The 21,770-nt window shown below is 37.2% G+C and overlaps 1 protein-coding gene across 2 annotated transcripts in view; it reads right to left on the bottom strand.

Moving 5' to 3' along the window:
• Nucleotides 1–21,770, bottom strand: part of spidr (scaffold protein involved in DNA repair) — a 60,256-nt gene that overhangs the window by 10,221 nt on the left and 28,265 nt on the right. For both annotated transcript variants that reach the window (XM_036216399.1, XM_024273395.2), the window contains exons 11-14: nt 9,228–9,386; nt 5,177–5,264; nt 2,380–2,520; nt 2,239–2,298 (exon numbers count right to left, since the gene is read on the bottom strand). In XM_036216399.1, the coding sequence (XP_036072292.1) occupies nt 2,239–2,298; nt 2,380–2,520; nt 5,177–5,264; nt 9,228–9,386 (448 nt within the window). The remainder of the gene's footprint in view (nt 1–2,238; nt 2,299–2,379; nt 2,521–5,176; nt 5,265–9,227; nt 9,387–21,770) is intronic.

Consider the following 21,770-nt stretch of genomic DNA (forward strand, 5'->3'; position numbering starts at 1 on the left):
AATTTGGAGTTAAGATAATATTTCGGCTATATGCTAGTTATTTTTAGCTAACTTAGGCTTTCTTTTTTTGGGCTGTTTAGGAGTTTAGCTAATATTTTAGCTACCAGCTAGCTATTTTTGGCTAACTTAGGGTTTTTTCCGTTTTTTAAGCTAATTTGGCATTTGACGAATACTGTATCTAGCTTTTTGCTTCAGTGTTTTCAGCTATCAATTCCAGAGTTTTTAGTTATCATTTTCAGCATCTTATGCTATCAGCACTAGCATCTTCAGCAGACAAATTCATCGTACAGGATTCACACTAGCATTATCGCAGGTAATGTTATATATCTAATAATCTGACTTAGTTTAAAGCTAATGATGGTTAAGATGTGTGCTTCACGTCCTGTTTGCTCATGACCCGATTAGTCGACTAATTGGAAAATATGATCAGTGATTAGTCGACCATTAAAATAATCGTTTGTGGCAGCACTAGTCGGGACTGTTGGTGCCATACTCATATTACCAGCGCAACAAATTTGGCGAGCAACATTGGAGCTACGGTTTTAACATCCGGGGCAGTAGATAGTCCCGCGCTACATCGCGTTATAGGAGTTAGGGAGAAAATTCAGACATAGCTGTGGTTTTATGGAGAGAAAATAGACTCACGCCAATTTGTGTGCGGCTAATTCTCGATTTGTAACTCTTACAATAAAAAAATACATTTTACAGATTGAAGCTAACCACACACATACGAATCTTTAAAAATCACACACAAATGTTTGTTAAGAACTCGCAAAACCTCATTTACGCACAAATCTGAGGTGAGACTCTTTTCACGTCTCCAAGATTCTTAATGCTGCTAGAAAGCTGGGTCATCAGAGTTTTATCTTCAGCTCTTTTGAACTTAGATTGTGAATAATATCTGGTGAAAACTTGACTTTTTCTCACTTGGATTGGAGCTACAGGTCCAATGTAAGAGCTTGAAACTAATTACACGTGAAAACCTTTTAAAATTACGCACGAGTCACCTCTTACGCACAGACAAAACCTCAAAGACTTACTGAGTGATGCGTTCAAGTACTACTAGAATGCTCGTTTATCAGAGTTTTCTTATCAGCCGTTTAGAACTTGGATTGTGAATAATATTTGGTGAAACTTGACTTTTTCTCACTTTCTTCAACAGATATTCCTGATAAATAATATTAAAAAGTCTAAACAAGCATTTTTAAAACACTTCAAAGCGCTCTTTTCTGGAAAATATTTTTATTTATTAAATACTTTTATTATATAAACCAAAAATAAGAATAATCACAATTATTTTTTTCCAGGTTTGCAATTATTAGCAACGTTTTTTTAATCGATTCTCAGCCCTAGAAAAAAGTTTTAGTCACTAAGTCGCGCTTTCTTAAAATTAGATTATTTTGCTTATAAAAAAACTTTCACTATAGGATTATTTTTCTTGCAAGTCAAAAAATAAGACAATTTATTTTTACTTTCTTACGACTCAGTTTTTGTAGTGCAGCAAAAAACTGAGTGTCTTGCAAGAAAAATAATCTTATCAAGAAAGTTCTTCAAAAGCAAAATAGACATAAAACAAGTGTTTTTTTTTCTTAAAATAAGAATTCTTATTCTTAACTCATTGGCAGATTTTTTTTGCTTATTTAAAGAAAATCTGCCGATGACATGGGACTTTTTGACTTATTCTTAGGGGGTTTGTTTTTGCAGATGTCAGCTCAGATGAGCCAAACGTCACGATTAAAAACTTACTACCAACATCTTTTGTCTGCTCATATTTTACAACGATTTGAATAAAAAACACTCAGAAATGCCATTTCCAGCTTAATATTCTTTAAATATGTCCTCCATCATCTGTAAAATACCACAAGAACACCTTTTCATTGGAGTGGGTCTGTAAAAGTTGGCTTGACAGGATTACTGCGAGAGGAGGCAGACGGTGCGGCTTTACTGGCGCTGTAACGTTTTAAAAGTGGTGTGAGTGCGTGTCAAAGTCCAGCACTTTGATCTGAGCTCCTATCTCGTCTCGGTCAAAGTTTAAAGGTCTCGCCAATCAATGACGATGATGAAGAGTGATGAAGAATGCTAGGGCCTCACACTGACCGTCAAACGGCGAGCGATAGCGAAGCTGCTCTCCACGTCAGAGCTTATCAGCTCGCTAACTCAACCGATGGCCACAAGATGAATGAAGGGGGCCTCGTTTTTACTCCTCGCTAAAAGAGATTTAATCAGGATTTCTGATACCTGCATTCTTTTGTGCAAAACAGCAGCAACAAAACTGCAGCGACCGGCGCCCGCCTCGCTCTGAGGAGGAAAAAGAAGGTTGAAATTGACCTGCTGGAGATAAGATATCAGCGCCTGTGTGCGCGGTGGGAAGCCGTTCACCTGCAGCGTGTCTTGTAAAGTTCGGTGGGCGGGGGGAAGGTGGAGCGGGGAAACGCTTCGCCCCTCGGTCGGCTTTATGGAGCCCTGCTGGCCTGACAGCAGGTAGCAGAAACTGGGAGGTGGACCAGCAGGTCTGTCGCCCTGGAAGCACAGAAGACATCCGAGTTCTTAAACGTGATTATTTTCACACCTAAATTGTGCAAACCTGTTTCAAATAAAGTTTTGGATTTAAAACAATTTGCAGGAAAACTGCAAACATGTTTTCTGGCGATCCTCTGTTACCGTTACTTGAAAACAGGATCTTTCATGGATGAGTCACGCCTACAAAAACGCCACGGGCTATAAATCAATTCCAGAGATTGTGTGCGTTCAAAGTGTCATTATCTTATTGATTTTCTCCAACGCACAACGCTGCTTCTTTCCTTTCTCCTGAAGCTCCTCTGCTCCGCACGAAGTCAAAGAGAGATACGACTCAAGTTCTGCAGGTGTGACGCCATCGAATAAAGAAATATAAGCAGAAAGATTAACTTAAATCAGCTCATCTGGCTGTCTAAAATGAGAGTCATCAAAATCAGTCGGTTTTTAATGCTAGCAGAAGAAAAAAAATGCTCCTAATAGTCCATTTTTGAGCTAAAACTACAGTTTTAGATCGGGAAAAGCAACTCAAATGCAGCTAACATTGAATACAAGTTTCCTAAAAGAAAGAAAATTAATCTATAATAAAGTTTGGGGGGGGTTTACCTTATTTTTGTTGTCTGTGAGAGATTTCTGGAATGCACAAAGAGTCAATAACAAAAAACAACCTTAAATTCATAAATCTTATTTATATAAACCTACAGATGAAACTTAGGTAATTTTTATTTATTTTTTTCTAGTTTCTCTAAAATCCTGCAGCCAAACTGCATCAATTGTTTTACGAACATTAAAGATCTGAGTGAATTTCTATAGAATTCTACTTTCTTAGTCTATAATTTTGTCTTAAAAGCATAAAACGCATAACATAAAATACATTTTTTGTCATTTTAGTTACAGAGCTACAATGAGGATGACCAAAATTAGAGTAAAAATGTTTAAAAAAGTGGAATTTTAGTAAAATTCACTTTAAGTTTGCAGGATTTAGTCTATGAACATATCCCTGAAATTAACAAGTGCATGTAAATGTTCCATACTGAACTGCAGAGTCTTCAGCTTTTCTTTTTTTTGTAAGGCTGTATGTTTGCTAAAGTGAAAACTCAGACTTTGGACCAGACCCGTATTATTGGGTGGGTCTTACTCCAAACAAAACTGGGCTTTTCCCAGAGCACTGAAGCTATTAACAACAAAAACCATGATAAACCAGTTAGAGAATTTTAATTAAAATGACTCCTCTGAACCCTGTTTTTCAACTTTATTTACTGCTGATTTGACTTAAGAGAACTTCTGCATGACTCTGTGTTTAGATAGATGATAGATAAATGAGCTCACATTGAGTTTATTGTCAGGAAGTGTGAGTTTTCTAACTTAAAGTCCCAAAATTAGCCATCATGTTCAACCCGGTGTTCTTATGTGATTAAATCAAATGTAACACTGACAGTCTAGATTCAAATTTAGAGCATTAGCTGGAAACTAACAGAGCAAACTGGGCTCAACTCCTGTAGTTATCTAGGAACAGTATCAGCTTCATCAAACTAGAACAATGGACAAAAAAGTGTTTGGATTTGTCCAAAACTGATCTCAGAGTGATGAGAGTTTCTGTGCAAACTCGTCGTTGCATTAAAGCACTGAGAAGTGGCAATTTTACAAAGCATATACTGAAGGATTATGGGTGATCAAACCATAGAGAAATTGCTTCCCGTGCATCTGAAACTCTCACATGAGAAACTAGAAGTGGCTCGAGTCAACATTTAATCACAAAAATATATTTATTTCATTATTATAGTTTCAGTTTCTTCACTTTAACTTGTGTTTTTCCACTGAAGAGCAACGACACAAAAACACAAAAACAACCACAACCCAAAGCTTTAAAGGCGACACATCAGTCTGCCACAACAATATGCATATAGAGTCTAAATAGGCCTGCCCCCAAGTGGCATTAAGAGGATAAACCATGTATGTGTTTAAAAAGAGGATATGTGATGCAAATCCATCTTGCTGCTAAATTTATTAAATTTCTCTGGATTATTTTAACCTTTCAACTATAAAGAAGAGATTTTTGCAAAGACGCGGAAACCTTTTTTATTATATATTTGAATGGATTTTACCACAATTATCAAAAGAGCATTTGTGAGCATTACCAAGTGTATGTCCTGTTTAAAACTCATTTTATTTGTACTTGTTTTACGTTTCAAGGCGACTCCTTGGATATGTGCTTCATCTTTGTATATATGGGCCAATGGTTGTTTTTTGTTAGTGCTAAAAACCAAGAAATATGTATTTAAAATAGTTTTAATTTGCTTAAATATTAAGTAAATTGTTATTTTTATGCATTTCAAATAAAAAATGTAAATTATTGTTTTATGATTTACCTTTTCATATGTGTAAAAAAAATGCTTTCAAATTTATTGAACATCTAAGGACCTTAATTTAAGGAAATTAAATTAACTATAATGCATTAAAACTTTATATTTTTTATGCTAAAACATAAAAACCATAAATAATAAGTAGTAAATTACACAGATAATGTTTTCAGATGACAACTTTGTGCACCTGGAAATACTAATGTTTTGTGCATTTGGAATCAGAAGAAAAAAAATCATCAAATTAACGGAAAAATTGTCAGATTTTGTCTTCAGAATCAGCTAAAGGGGAGAAAACTTACACCGGGAGTGCTCGGTGAGTTTCCACCATCTTCAGGAGGCGGCACAGGGGGCCACAGGCTGTCGATCAAGCTGAACAGCCTGGAGTATCTGCAAACCAGACAAAAAAGGCAAAAGGAAGAGTGAGGAGGGGCCTGGGGAGGTCTGTGTGGGGGGGATGGAGAGCTTTCACAGCCAGTTTCACTTCCACTGAAACATGCATTTGTAAAGCCTGAACTTGTGTCTGCATCACCTCCAGTCAACAGAGAGCATGCTGGGGCAGAGCAGAGCGCGCACGCGGAAATCGCTTTTACAAACTCTCAAGAAAGACACTAAAAACATTTCCCAGAATGCTGTCTGAGTGATGGGGGGGGATGAGGGGGGGTTCAGCCTACGTCCTCTCAACACATCGTTAACAGATTGCGACTAGATCCCGTTCCTTAAGCGTGTAAAAGGTTTCAGTGACGTCAAACCAATCTCGGAAGAACCGCAGGGTGGGATTGGGGGGTGGAGGGAGGGATGGGGGGCGGGTATCCAAAAAACTCCACTGTGATTCATTGTCTCTCTCCCATGAAAAGCCTGAGTTAAAGCCGTGTGTGGGGGTGCTGTCGCATCCACCTGACTTAACCACCTGTTAGTCAGCCTGTAATCACAGAGGTTCTTTGTGTGGAACTGGTTCTGCAGCCCATTCAAGTCCAGTGAGCCCTGATTATGGATGAGTAATGGTAACTCATTCAACACTCTGGGATTTCAGTCCTCACTTTGTATGCTCGGGAGGAACATCTATCTTAGCCACCTTAACTCCAAGGAGCGGCTGCAATTAATAAAAATAAAATAACCGCACTTGTCAAGCCTTGTTGACCGGTCGTCACATGTTCAAGGTGGAGAAGGTTCTGCAAACATCAAGGCGATGATCCTGAAACACCGCTTTACATCTGTTCAGGGTCATTTTAAAGGCTCACACTTCTCAAAGTCTAGATAATTCCATGACTGAGAACAATACCTGCACAGAGAAGGTCATTCGGTAATGTCTGGTGAAGGGATTAACGTGGGTTTTCCAGAAGACAAACTCGTAAAACCAGATGGAGGGAAAACGTTTGGTGAAACCAGTCCACAGCAAACTGTGTCCAACGTGCAGCGTGAGGCCTCAGTCCCAACTGTGACCAAGAAATGTCACAAATGTAGACCGTTCTGCCAGCCCGTAAAAGGAAAATGTTCATGCACATTTTTATCTATGGGCATGCTGCGGGGACAGGTTGTAGTAATGTCACGACACACAAGGGAAAGTGAGGTAGAAGTGGGTGAGATGCATGCATGTCGCAGAAATATTTCTTTTTTTTAAACCCCCAATCTTGCAAACTGTACACGAGTACAGTTCACGTGATAAGTGCACGCTCCGTGCACACAGCCAGGCTGATCAAAATTAGGGAATTAGACAATCAGAGCATAGTATCACACTGACGTATCACCTGCACAATCTGTTGTGCTGCATTTGAGTGCGGTCAGTAAACCCTCGTTTCTACTGAGCAGTCCGGTACGGCCCGGTCTGGTAAAGAGTAGTACGGAAATTACCAGTTGTTTTCATGGCGCATGCTAGGTGTTGACTGCTAGCGTGTCATTGTAGCGCGTTGACTAGAAAAGCAACAACAATGGAGCTCGTCTTTTTCTTGCTTTACTTCTAATACATCGTAAAGAACAAGAATTTAATGTTTAAAAGAAGACTGTGAAGCCTAAGAAGAAACAGAAATGCTAGCTTAGCGCTATATAGGTGCTTTCTAATTTCATCATCAATTTCTGCCAATGAACGGGTGGATACATCGGCCCCGCCCCAACCGTCCTGTTCCGACCTACAATGGATGGAGGCCCGGTTAGAGGTACGGTTCTGTTCTGTTTATTGGGTCCATTATACAATGGAAACACTCAAAAACTATACCAGACCGCTCGGTTGAAACGAAAAGGAGCCAGTATGTGCACCGTACTCATGGCTAGCATGTTGCGTAAGATTACCGTAAAGCAGCATCACTCATAGGTCTTAAGTGTGTGAAACTTTCTAAATATTCAACGATACACCTACCACATGCTTGAGAATGGTACGTTCCATTTTCATGATGTCCTCTAAGGTGACCGCATGAGCCTCAAGGGAACGGTGAAGCCACGTTCACGCCGCCTTCGGTAGCGTGTGTTGAAGCAAAAGCTTCCAATGAAAGGTCTATTGAAACACATGTTTCGTGTTCAAAACTCTCGCTTTTCACAAGTTTCTACAACATTTTTTTTTTCTGTGCATTGAAAGTGAAACTAGGTCAAGCTTTGACCAGTCAGGGACTTTGGGAATGGCGTCTCTTTTAGGCTATGATCACATATCCCAGATATTCAAGTTTTTTCATTAAATTCAGCTGGCGGCCACGCTGCAGCACTTGTAATTGGGAGGCACCAGTCGCATTTTTACATGCCGCAAGGTGCCATCAAATTTGTCAGTCATAAAAGTGACCGACGTGCACTATTACTATAATAATATTGTATTATATTAATATTGCTGAAATTTTAGATTTTATATTTTCGCTATTATTATTACCCTCCACTATATATTCCATATTGGATGCAAATTACTATTTAAAAGGGTTGAATTAAATTTCTCTAGTATTTAGTGACCAATAGGCTGCTACATTCTGTTCTCATTAATTACTTCTCCGCTCCTATATTCCTTAGAATTTAGATCTCCATGCTTCTGTTTGGTGCAGTGTGATTCACATGTCCGTCTTTCCCAGAGAGATTCCAGATTTCAGGTAGATCGTCTGTGCTCCTGTCCTTGGCCGTGGACCTCGCCTCTGGCTCGTCTAGCGCCCCCATCTGTCCTCCAGTTCTAACTGGATGAAGCCCATCTGCTACAGTATTCAAACATGTAGTTGTAGAGTCAGATAAGCTAAATCTTCATTAACAGTCCAGGTAAATATCTGTCCTTCCTGGAACAGAATCCCTCCTTAATTTGGACATTCATGAGGTTTCTTCTTCTTCTTTTTGTCCTGGAAATATTTCCTTACAGGAGTTTTTCCTCACCAAGAAGAACGGTCTAAGGGCAGGGATTCCCAGTTTATCTTAGTTTAGCAATCAGCTATTGTTTATATTTTATGATTGATTTAATTTTTGCTAAGCTCAGCTTCAAAAGCCACGCCCCCTCAGAGGAGAGGCTTCATATCAACATGAAAATCATGAAAATGTTTTTTTTTTTAAATATTTAGGTTGTGGAATTTTTGGTTAAAAACTTCATAATCATAATTAAAACACCACTGGGAATATTTTTTTTAATAAAAAAATCTGTCATAGAGGGACTTTTTTGTGCCGGGAGCATCAAAACCTCGATGTTAATTAGTGTTTTTCCATGTTTTGTGGTGCAGATCATGTCTTCATATTTAGTGTCAAAGGTCGTAATGACTGTAAACAACAAGATTCCAGCTTTGGCTGCTGAGATCTTCTTGCAGCGTTTTTGGAAAGGTTTTTTTTTTTTGTTGCAAAACACAAGAGTCGTTTACACTTCCAGTTGTGAAAATAAACATCTGTAACTTGACATTGACACAGATATGAGAGAAGCTCCTCTGTTCGAACTCTCTAAAATAAGGAACATTCCTGGTGATTTCTATGATTAGAAATCTGAGGTTTTATCCAAAAATAACATCTCAAAATCCTAAATGTGTCTGGATGAACCCAGAATGGTTCTCCTCCTGAACTTTCGTCTGACCGTCACCACAGACTAACTCGAAGCACTGAAAATATGGAGGATGTCAACATCTCCTCAGCCAGAATCTGAATGTTCTCATGTCACTTCTCCTAACTGCTGCTAATCTGGGACCGTGAACATGGAAACTCACGAGGAACTTGGAGCGTGCGTCTCCGTATCGCCTTACATGTAAACACACTTGCACCGTTGGCAAGAAAGAATAATCAGCTTGTTGTAAATGTGCTTGTTACTATGTGAAAAGGACATTTATTGACTTGTGCTCCAGGAGGGCAAACATACCATATATGCTTAAGCTTGATGATTTATGTGTGTTTGTGTGTTGATCCTCCACGAGTCCTCACCTCTCTCGAGTGACCCGCTTCAGCACTTTAATGCCCCGCAGCAGGCATGTTCTCCCCAGCCACATCTGGCGGTAGGTGCTGAGCTCGTCGCTGGACAGCAGAGGCTGGAGTTGGACCACGCTGAACGTCCCGCAGCCGTCCTGGACCAGCACGCACAGCCTGCGTAAACAAGAAACACGCAACGCTTTTATTTATGCATAAACAAGCCCAAAATGTCATAAAAAGATGGAGGGAAAACAGGTTTAGAGATATACAAAATCTAAAAGAACTAGAAAACTTGCATTACCTGCGACAGTGTGAATGCTTTTTGATGAAAATGGTGACGCAATTTACTTTGGTTCCGGAAGGGATTTGGTGAAAATGACACCGCGATTTGAGAAAAGGTTACATTTTTTGCTTAAAGATCATTAAAGAACTATGAAAGAGCGCTGAAGATAAAAATCCCTAACACAAGCCAATTTTGCAAAAATATTCAGTGTGTTGCTAAAATATGAGCTAAGCTCCAAATTAGCCCAAAAAAACTTCAGATTCAAAATAAGCCAAAAAAAAAGGTAGCTCGTTGTTCTAATACTTGCTGAACACCAAAACAGACTGAAATTCCTCAGTAAAATAAAACAGTCAAAAATGGTAGCATGTTGCTAAAATATTGGCTGAACTCTAAATAAGCCTAAAAAATTCCAGTAGACAACAAATTGGCCAAAAATGTTAGAATGTTGCTAAAATATTAGCTAAACTCTAAATAGGCCTAAAAAACTCCAGTAGATAAGAAAATAGCCAAAAACATATGTATGCAGCCAAAATAATAGCTAAACTCTAAATTAGCCTATAAAAACTCCAGTACACAACAAATTATCCAAAAATGTTAGCATGTTGCTAAAATATTATTTAAACTCCAAATTAGCATAAAAACCTCAGTATATGCCAAATTAGCCAAAAAGCTAGCACATTGCTAAAATATTGGCTAAACTCTAAATTAGCCTAAAAAACTCAGATACACAACAAATTAACCAAAAACGTTAGCATGTTGCTAAAATATTAGCTAAACTCTAAATTAGCCTATAAAAACTCCAGTACACAACAAATTATCCAAAAACGTTAGCATGTTGCTAAAATATTAGCTAAACTCCAAATTAGCATTAAAAAAATCTCAGTAGATGCCATATTAGCCAAAAAAGCTAGCACATTGCTTAAATACTAGCTAAACTCCAAAATAGCCTTGAATTCATCAGTAAACTAAATTAGTCAAAAACGTTAGCATGTTGCTAAAATGTTGGCTAAACTCTAAATTAGCCTAACAAGCTCCAGTAGACAACAAATTAGCCAAAAACGTTAGCATGTTGCCAAAAATATTTGCTAAACTCCAAATTAGCATAAACAATCTCAGTAGATGCCAAATTAGCTAAAAAAGCTAGCACATTGCTTAAATACTAGCTAAACTCCAAAATAGGCTAAAATTCCTAAACTAAATTAGTGAAAAGCGTTAGCATGTTGCTAATATATTAGCTAAACTCTAAATTAGCCCAACAAGCTCCAGTAGCTAAAAAATTAGTCAAAAACGCTAGGATGTTGCTAAAATATTAGCTAAACTCATTTTTTTTTTTTTAAATTACGATATAAGATTCACTCATAGCCCATTAATATATTTAAAGACTTGTACTACTTAAAATTTAGAAATTTCCAATGGGGCATATTTTGCTCAGTATTTCAAAAACTATAACGTTTATTATTACCAAAAATATAGGCAGTAATGTCCTGAATGAGCTTAACGTTTTGATACCAAGATTGAGTTTTTACGTGCCGAAAAACGTTTGGAAAGAAGCGGGAGGATCAGTAGTATGAAAACTTACTTGGCATTCACACAATTATTGTTTATGTTTCTAAAGAAATAACATTTATTTCTGAAAAATAAAGCTGTGTAACTTCCTCCTCCCTGTTATTTGTGAGCTTGGCTGGTTTGACAGGCTGCTGTTGACAGACGAGACCTTGGGCCTACAAAGCTGCGAGGCAGTGAACTGCTGTTGGTGAACTCTGCTGCTCCCTGAGTTAATGGCTTAACCCACTGCAGACTGGAGTATCTGCGCGAGTCAAGCCCAGGCACGGCCCTGTACAAGCCCTGAGAGTAAACAGCGGAGTTCATATTTCCTGGGTTAGACGAGCAACGGACGGACAGGGAAGGAGCGTGTAGGAGGCCTGTCCAGCAGTGCATGTTGCATGCACGCACACGTCCCAGACACTGGGAAAGTTATGAGGTTGTTTTCAACCGCCTGATCAGGCCGGCGAATGTTTTCTGTTACTAAACATGGGGTCCTCTCTGTTTGTCCTGAGAGACCTGGAAATAGATGACTAAATAACATTCCTGACGTGACTTTTGGTGGCGTAAGCCAACATTTTGACCAACAGTATTTCGGCTATTGCATTTATAGTGTCATATCGGATACTTTTATTATTATTATTATTATTATTATTATTATTAACAATTGACACTTTATACCCCTGTCAAAAAATTAACGCTTTCAGGCAGACTGATGAGTTTTTTTGAAGTTGTAAATATGAAAGCAGAAAACTGTTTCTTCTCTTTGATTTTTGCATTTTGAACAAGACAAAAACGCCTTCAGCAAATTGAACAACTCTAATAAAAAAGCTGCAGGTGTAGACTTAACCCTCAACTGATGGATTACACAGTAATGGGTGAGGAGGATTGCTAGTAAATGGCTTGACTCCATTTATTTGTAAGTTTTTTGTTATGCCAATTTTTTTAAATGAACCACAGGATTTCAAAATGCAAATTTGTCTGATACCAGACTGACAATTTTCTGTGAAAAGCTGTGACGATGATCAAACAAATTTTTACCTAGAAAGTGTTTGCGTTTGCTGAGACATCCCACTTTGATTTGAATACATTGCTGCAATTCTAACATGTTTTAGAGGAAAAAATAAATCAACATTTTCTGATGATTCATTTGTTTTAGGGACTGCGAACTTACAAGATTCTGGCGATACAATATATATCACGATACACGTCACAATGCGATACATTTCCCAACTGTAGTAACTGTGTCAATATTCCCAATTTTTTAAGTGTTTGAAAACTTTATTTTCACCTTTTGCAAGAACAAAATTGTAAATATATAATATGGCTTTAAGCAATGCACTTTCATATTTAAAATGTTTTTACTAAAGCAAAAGAGCTTTTACTTTGGTAAATCATAATTTTTTCAGCACACAATTTTATCTGGTTTCCACAAGTATTTTTTTAGAATATAAAAAAAGCTTAAATGTCCCTTAAAAAATAGGGTATATAATGAAAATAAAGGGCAGTTTATTCCCAGTACGGCTGTGCCAAAATATCGATATTGTGATATATTGCGATATTAAGTCCTGCGATTGATTCCCAATGGGTTCTCACCAAGAATCGATCTTTTATTTTCATTTGAAGAGGCTGTAAAACGTTACATTTCTTATCTTTTAGTGAGACGTTCCTTTGGAGGTTGATGGGGCGCGCGTTTAAAGACTGGCTGTCAAAATAAGACACAAGTTGCTCATTTTGATTGTGTTCAAGCTCAAAAATAAATATATTTTCCTAAAAAAATGTGTTCTTCTATATAATGTGTTATGATTTTTACCCTTTGTCGTGGTATCGTTATATCATTGATATCGTGAGCCACTGAGTTGTATTGGTGTCACTGAGCTCTGAAATAACAACTACAAGACTAAATCCTTGATCACAAATGTTCTTACGGGTGGAAATTGGACGTCTGTGGGAGATAAATGGGAAAACCTGTACGGGGGAGACAAAAAATATCAAGATCGCCCGGTGAGCCTGTAGAATGAAAATGTTTGTGCACATTTTTTTATACAGGAATTCTGTGCATGAACGATCGTAGTGAACACTTATATAAAATGTTATGGTAAGTAAGGAAGAAAGACGCAGGAACATCGTATGAATTTATCCTTTTTCTAAAGTCCCAAATCTTGTCCAAGAAGCTCGTTAGTTCACGTGATAAGTGCGCTTTCTTTACGGTTAGAATTTAGGAAATTAGACAATCACAATGTAGTTTGTGTGGGCGTCCTATGGGCACTTAGGGTTAGTAAGGAGCCAGTATGTGCGCCTAACGACTAGATCAGAGGTCTGCAACCAGCGGTTCCAGATCCACATGTGGTTCTTTCATCTCTCCATGGTGACTCCTTGGCCAAACATAAAATAAGTCATGAAGACTGCTGACCCAGATAAGTCGACCATCAGAGTCAGCAGCTCCAAACTAAAACTACCTAAAGAAAACAAATAAACAAAGCCAGCAAACTAAGACTACCAACCCCAAACTAAAATAACAAAACCTAGTAGTGTAAGACTGCTGAGGATAAAAAGAGGAAAAATAGCAAAATAAATTAAAAAACGAAAAATAAAATAAGATTTTTTAAAGTAAGGATTACTTAATTAGCATTTATTTAATTTAAATTAGTTAAATGTATACATTTATGGCTGAGGTGCACATAGATGATAAACTATGTAGGTTTTTACATCCTTGTTGACCTGAAGATGTTTTGTTTACTCAATTTGACCTCCAGAATGCACAGATTTTATATGGAAAGAAAAACTTTGGTAAAAAGTTTGATCTTGTGCTGCACAACATTGGTTATATTAGCTGTCCAGAGCTGCACTGAGATGCTGAGCATCTTTTATCATCAAAATAAGTTATTTCAGCTTCTGAAATTGTTAAACAAAAGAAAAGAAAAATCATATTTTTGAGAAATGCTAGGTTCTTTTTATATTTTTGTCCGTGCCAAAAAATAGACATAATTCATATTTTTAAAAAAAAAAGAAGATAATGAATGGAAATCCAAATTTCTTAAAGACTAAAGTAAAACTATGAGGCTCCTTCTAGGTTTTAATCAGTAGAAATCGAATCCAAATGGCTCCTTTAATTTTTTAATTCAATTTTATTTATATATCCCAATATCACAAATCAGTTGCCTCATTGGGGTTGAGGCAGAAAGTCAGTCATATAATACAAACAATAGCTAACAACTAAACAGACTAAATAAACTGGTTATCCCCATCCTTAGACCCTCCCTCCCAGTAAGGAAAAACTCCTAAAAAAACCTTATTTAGGAAATAAAGAAGAAACCTTAGGGATGCCCACATGAGGGAGAGATCCTATCCCAGGACGGACAGGCGACACCAGTCGACAAGGCGACAATCTTTTACTGTTAAAGGTTGCCGACCCCTGAACTGGAGTGAGTAAGGACAGGATGTGACAGCAGCACTTGTATGTCATGAGTAAAAGAAATACAAATTACTTCATGATATACTTAACACATGCATGACAACAGCTGTATTTCCATCACACATATTCACAAAACTTTATCGAAATTCAACAAATGTTGAAAAAACACAATATTGAAATTAGACTGTTTACATTTAATCATAATTATGCGAATAATAAACACAAACCAACTCGAGCGATGAGTCACTCAAAAACATGGCCACGGATGTGGACAATACAATTTAAATTTCTTCCATGGCACTAGTGCTCATCATCATCTATCAAAGGAGATGTCGGCGTCTTATTCGGGAGCTACATGGTAGCGTCTACAGATTAAGTGATTTTGGGAAATCATGGTTGGTGATTTTACAGAAGAGCTGTGGATCCAACAATTCTGCATGATGAACTTTTGATGAGCTGTGAGGCTGTGGGATCTCTTGTGGCGCCCACTGCTGGTCACGTGACTCATTTAATTCAAAACATTGTTTCCATTGCAGTTTTGTGAAAAATGTAAATTTCCATATGGCTCAAAAACCAACTCCTACAAGCACAAAAACCTTTTTCTATTAAAGTGAGTTTTTTCTAAATTGATGTGTTTCCAATTTATAATTGAAAATCCACTTTTAACAATTTCATAGTAAAAAGAAACACAGTTACTGGTATATTCAATTTTCATGGCGTCCCTTGGGGTTATTGTACAAGCCTCAAGGAACTCCAAAACACATCAGTTCTCCTTAAAGACCCACTCCAATAAAAATCATACAGTATTTTTGGTGTTTTCAATGTGTTTTTGTAGCATTTTCTGATTATGGAGGACATGTATAAAAAAAATGTAAGTATTTCTTTATTTCAACCGTGACGGAGCAGATGAAAATCAACAGTTTGAAAAAACTCAGGTTTGTGACACAGCAAATAAAATGGGCGGGCCAAAGTCTCCCTGCTCTCCTCCAACGCTGATGTATCCACTTGAGAAAAAGTAGATCCATTAGCGTCTTCATTTTCTTTATCTGAACAGCCATCTGGTTTATAACTATTGCTCATGTCTTTTTTCTGTGCAACGGTAATGTTAGCTTGGGCTTTTCAGGTGATAAGCTAGTGGGAGAGAGTGTAAACAGAGGCCTGATGGGAAATTAGCTAACATTTGGAGGGGGCTCTGGTCACATGCAAGGTGGCGCCAGAAACAATATTTAGACGGAAGTGGAAATTTTCTAAACTTTAAGAAACCCTTTCAAAAATTATATATCAGTTTTTAAGATTTTAAATACAAATAAACTGCAACTGTCAAACCGTTTAGTGTGCAAAATGAGCTTCAAATAGACAGAGAACGTTAAAAAAAGGTCTAAATCTTAAAACGGCAGGTTCCAGTCAAGGATTTCTGGTCAATTATGTTTTTTAGCGGCCAGCTCCGGGAGGGGGAGGGACTATTCATTTTCAAGCGCCATCTTTTTTCTCTGAGGCCAGATTCTCTTGAACTTTTGCCCCAGGAGTCCCGCCCAACAACCCAGAGGCAGATTTGAGATGAATTTCTGCAGAAAATGTCAGGACACAGGCTCCTTAATTTTGACTAAAAATGGCATAATTAGAATTAAAACAATACCAGGAACGATTTTACAATAGATTAAAACAGTACTGTGTACGAGACGGTTACTGCAAGATTTTTATGTTGTTTTGGCATGGTGAGTCGTCAACTATTGGTCGGACGTTTAAGTAGTAAGACGCTGAATTAAATGTTTGCTTATCAATAATAAATAGTTTTGCAGCATTAGTATCATCAAAAAAAAAAAAAAATCACGATATTTCACAGAATCAATTTTTTCCAGCTATTCCACCCCTATTATTTTATACTGTAGGAATAAAAAGTCTGGTTAAAACGTGATCAACCAGAGCACAACATCTGATAAGACACCTGACGGACGGAAAAGAAAGAACTGATGAGACTCGTCTTGTACCAGCTTGGCACAAACAACCAGCTTCCCACTCAGCCTGTCCTTTGACCAACTTCCTAAAGAGCCCCCCCCCCAAAAAAAGATCTTCTGCTCTTGGCCTCTCACAGACACTTGCTTGTTTTCAGGAATTTCTTACTGTGCACGATCACAGAATTCTCAGCAACTCAGGTTTTCTTCCTGGAAGTACCGAGCACTGAGCCTGCGCTCGGTCACACCGCGAGCGCATGCAGGCCAGCACACATTACTTGGCAACACGCTAAGTAAGCAGCCCACACATTGGGAGTGCAGCAGAGAGGGCTCATTGGTGGTGGTGGTGGGGGCAGATAGGAGGGATTTCCTCCAAATGTGTCCACCAATAAGTGCAGACAGAGTGATAAACATGGTTGTAACAGGATCCTCGCAGCACATTGTGTTCCTTCTCCACCAAAAAAAAAAAGAAAGGAGAAAAAGAAGAAAAAAAATGTTCCTGCCTCTCATCACTTCCTGCGAAAAGTTAATCTTCTTGTTTATTCTTTCCCAAATTTACGGGAACTTAGCATCTTCTTTGGGCATAAATATGGAGCTGGCCTGTCTCTATGTGTTAACAGAGGAGCTAAACAACGAGGGATCAAATAAGCATCCTGACCAGAGAAATGAGTCAGAGAGGCTGGGACACAACAGCAGACAGAAAAAAGTGTCCTTGTTGTTATAGAGTGGAGCCACTGGGCTGCCAAGTAAACTACCATACAAAAGAGGCCCGCATCCTGGAAAATTACTGAGCAACACAATGTACCAAATGCTATTTTTATGCATTTGAACCAGAACTTTTAACGCAGCAGCGACTGCACTTTTATTTATTGGACAAAACTGATTCTTAAATGAATTAAAAAGGGACTCAAACGTCCTCAGTGGAGGATGTTCAGGTGTGTTTTGATCATATTAACTCGTGATTACTCACTAACCTCTGCCCCACCTTCAGCTACAAACACGGCCTCGCGCAGCAAAGGGGAAAGGACAGGAATGTTTCCGGTCAGAAGGCGGTGTTTGTTTACCAGAAACCGAAGCACCGAGGCAAGAGAGTCACATTACAATCGGCGCTCAACAGCGAGTCGCGTCGTTTGTCAGCTGACTGGAGCCCTCCTTCCCCTCGCCGCAGAATGTCCCTCGAGGCCCTCCACTTTAAGAGAAATTTTTATTACTCAGCAAAGAACAAAAACAACATGCCAGAGGGAGGGGGGGAGGAGGGCGGCTGCAGCCGGTGCAAACTAAAAAATGTTAATGTGACAAAATCCAAAATGTAGCAAGATGACTCTTATGTAAACCTACTTCCTCTAAAGCATTTGTGAATATGTGTCAAGATATGAGAACAATGTGAGCTTTATTGGATTTACTTTACAAGGTGAAGAAAAAATGTAAATTGTAGCTCCAATTAGATTTGATAAAACATAATTGATTTCTGAGTTTAAATGAAATACATTCAAGGTATTTTAGCAGGTTTTAAATTGTTTTAACTTTTGTCTCATTAAGAGTTAAGATGAAGAAATAAGATCATTATTATTAAAATGAGTGAAAATAAAATTGCTCCATAAACTTGACTATAAAAGAACTTAATATAAGACTCAAAAAATTAAATTGTCCTTTAATTTTTGATTAAAGATATAATTTTAAAGTAAAAACAAATGTTGACAAGTTAGCCTGGTATTCATTGGCATTATTCTGAAAACAAAAATTGACATTTAAGATCTAATAATAAGTGCTAGTTTTAGATTTTATGAGGATTTATTAAGTGGGACCAACTTTTAATATCATTTTGTTCATATTTAAGGATTTATCTTTTACTTATTACACTATTTTTTGTCACTTTAATCAATTAGAACTGGCAAAAAATACGTATGATTGGGCTGTAAAACATTCAATTTAAAGTAATCCAAAAGTTTTTCCATTTTGAGTGCGTTGAACTTCTTATTTCTACATTTTGATATCTTATAAGTAAAATACTGAAGCTGAAAATGGCAGAAAATAATTTTTTATTTTAATTGTTTTTTTGTGATAACGAGATCCACAATCTTGTTATCACAAGATAATTGATCTCTCAGATCCACTAAGATAATAAAGAAAAAACTGACAAGCGTCTCTGCGTGGTGCATTTACTGAGCTCCGGACATTAGCGGACCCGAACAGCCACAACTCAGTCTGTTACAATACTTTTTTCACTTTTATACAATCAGCAGCAAAACAAAGTACTTTGTCAGAAAAGAATTGACACTATTAAATCAATAAATTATAAATGGATCGATTTCTTTGGCGTTTGACATTTTCTCTGATAAACTGCCCTCTTTTGCTGTGGATGTTCGGAGATCAGTGAACGCACCAGGCAGAAACGCTTGGTGACCCAGTGTTCTGTCATTCAATCTGACCTCTGGGGTTTTAGGGATAGAACCGACAGAATCCTGGGTCGATGAGGGTCTCTGCCTGTCGAAAGTGTATAAAAGTGGACCATCGTCATGCAGTTTATTTATTTATTTCTATTTTTTTTATTATTCCTACTGTCAATATTGCGGGTTGAGTTGGGCTGTTTAGGTCCACTAATGTCTGGAGCTCAGTGAACGCACCGCGCAGAGACGTTCTTCAGCCCTGGGTTCTGTCATTCAACCTGTTTGTTTGGGGTTTTTAGAGAAATAAAGGGAGGGGGCTGGTGAATGACACAAAATTAAAACGCTAGAGGAGTGTTGATCCACTAATAAATAAAAAAAACAGACTTGTGGAGGGATTTCTTCCATTGTTTTTATTGTTGACCACAAAATAAAGAGACTTAAAACAGGTAAAGTCTTGGGGTCTCAGTGATATTTTTCCTTATCTCATTTTCACGAGAAAACACAATTGTATTTCTATCAAGAGAAAACAAATTTGTTTTCTCGTGATAATGAAATAAAGGATGTCGTTATCGCAAGAAAATAAATTTAGTTTTTATTGTGATAATAAGATAACGGATCTCATTATCACAAGAAAACACATTTTGTTTTATCCTGGTAATGGATCTTGTTATAATGAGAAAACTAATTTGTATTCTCGTGATAATGAGATATTGTATCCCGTTATTGCAAGAAAACAAATTTTGTTTTTTATCGCAAAAATGAGATAACGGACATTGTTATAGCAAAAAACAAATTTAGTTTTTTAATTGTAATAATGAGATAGCACATCTTGTTATCGGGAGAAAACAAATTTGTTTTCTCATAATTATGAGATAATGGATCTCATTATCGTCAGAAAACAAATTTGTTTTCTTATGACAATGAGAAAACAGACCGCATTATCACGAGAAAACAAATTCTGTTTTCTTGCGATAATGAGATAATGTATATTGTTATCACGAGAAAACTAATTTTGTTTTATCAAGGTAACAGATCTTTATATCATGAGATTACTAATTTGTTTTTTCGTGATAATGAAATAATGCATCTCGTTATCGCAAGAAAATAAATTTGTTTTTTATCATGATAATGAGATCATGGATCCCGTTATCACGAGAAAACAAATTTTGGTTTCTTATATTGACAAGATAATGGATCTTATCATCACAAGAAAACAAATTTTGATAATGAGGTAATGAATCTTGTTATCATGAGAAAACTTTCAAAAAAAAGTAGGGCAGGCAGTTTTTGTCTTCCTTAGCAAATATTACTTGCCCCAAAGCCAAACAATTTTACTAGATATGTTCTTCCTAAGATTAGTGTTCTTTTCCTATTTTTAGGCTCCCTGTTTTTGAAGGATCTCAGATTTTTTACTTAAAAATCAAACGTAAACTCTGAAAAAGACGATTAACATCCTGAGAAACAAGTCATTAAACTAGGATCTAAAGAAACATTCACTTTCTTAGAACCAACTGTTTTTTTCAATATAAATTGTAGTAAAAAAATCAAAAGAATATAATTTTAAACTTTAAAAAATTGACAGTTTAAGCATTTGAAGCTTCTGAGAAAGTTTTCCCAGAAAAGCTTTACAGAAAACTGCAAACTGAATGAGGCTTTAAACACCAACGTTTGAGGAAGGCTGAGCGAGTGACTGTCTTTGCTCAAAGGCATCAATTCAGGTGGCAGAGATGACAATAAACTCAAAAAGTCCAACGTTATGCAATCGCCTCACTTTCCCTGAGCGCCTTTGTGTAAAATGTCACTGAGTGAAAAGTTCAGATTGGCAGTGTTCCACGTCAGACCCACATCAGCGTTTGAACATCCAACTTCTGCATTGTTTTTCCAACACACCATCTCACATGAGAGGGAAGTTCTTTTTGTTTTTTACATTACAAAATCACAAACTACACTGTGAAAAGTGAATAAATTAACGTTCTTTAATTTGTCACTTTTAAAGTTACTAATTTTCATAAAGTTAAACATTGAATTTGAAAAAAACTAATATTTTAAATGTAATAAATTAGAGCTTTTGTTAATTGATTCAATGTTTCACTTTTTACAGTGTAAAAAAGGAGTAGTTTTTCTTACTGACACTCTTTTGACCAGAAAAATCTTCAAATAAAAGTTAGAGAGCTGCATTCGGGTTTATTTTGATCAGGAGGAGTCTACTCGCCCTTTAGGAAACGGCAATCATCTTCTTAACCAGAAAATGTGCTATAAATAAAAGATTTCTGTGCCAGGAAAAAGGTTTCAGCTTTTCCTTCACTACCTTAACACAGGATACACTGAAATAACTTCAACTACAAAAAAGAAAAAAAGTTACAGCATTAAAAAAGTACACCACCTGACAATAGAAACCCTTTTTATAGTCAATAAAAATAGATTTTGTTATTTTATTTGCTAAATATTTGGATTGATAAAGGTTTTATTGCAGACAAATTTGATTTTTTAAGCCAACTGTGGAGTTTACTGCTTTCTCTATGCACTAAAGGCAATTTTTTAAATAGATGTTAAAAAAAGATTCTTCTGTATTTAATGACACACATGTGCACTTTTTTTTTTTGCTGTTGAAGTAAAATCAGCTGCAAACTGGCTCAACTTTGGAGCTTGCACCGGTTCAACTTTCTTTCTTCTGCGCAGGATTCTGAAAATATCACGCTGTCTTTTCTGAAATTTGGCCAGAATCCCTCACCGAGGGGCTGGATTCAATTAGCAATGTTTGTGTCCTTTGTCAAACAATGCCATATGGCTGGAGACAGTGCGAAGACTCTGTGGGGCCTGCAGCTCTGTGAACAATAGCTCCACCACTGAGACGCATCATGTCACCGCGGAGAAGCATGCGAGCCCAGAAAACCCAGGGAACTGCATGCAATTCTGACCATTTATATTGTGGCGAAGCAAAACAATCTTTTTCCCAGCCTCTTGGCACCGTGTGACAAA

The sequence above is a fragment of the Oryzias melastigma genome, linkage group LG17, assembly GCF_002922805.2.
Source record: "Oryzias melastigma strain HK-1 linkage group LG17, ASM292280v2, whole genome shotgun sequence".
NCBI lineage: Eukaryota > Metazoa > Chordata > Actinopteri > Beloniformes > Adrianichthyidae > Oryzias > Oryzias melastigma.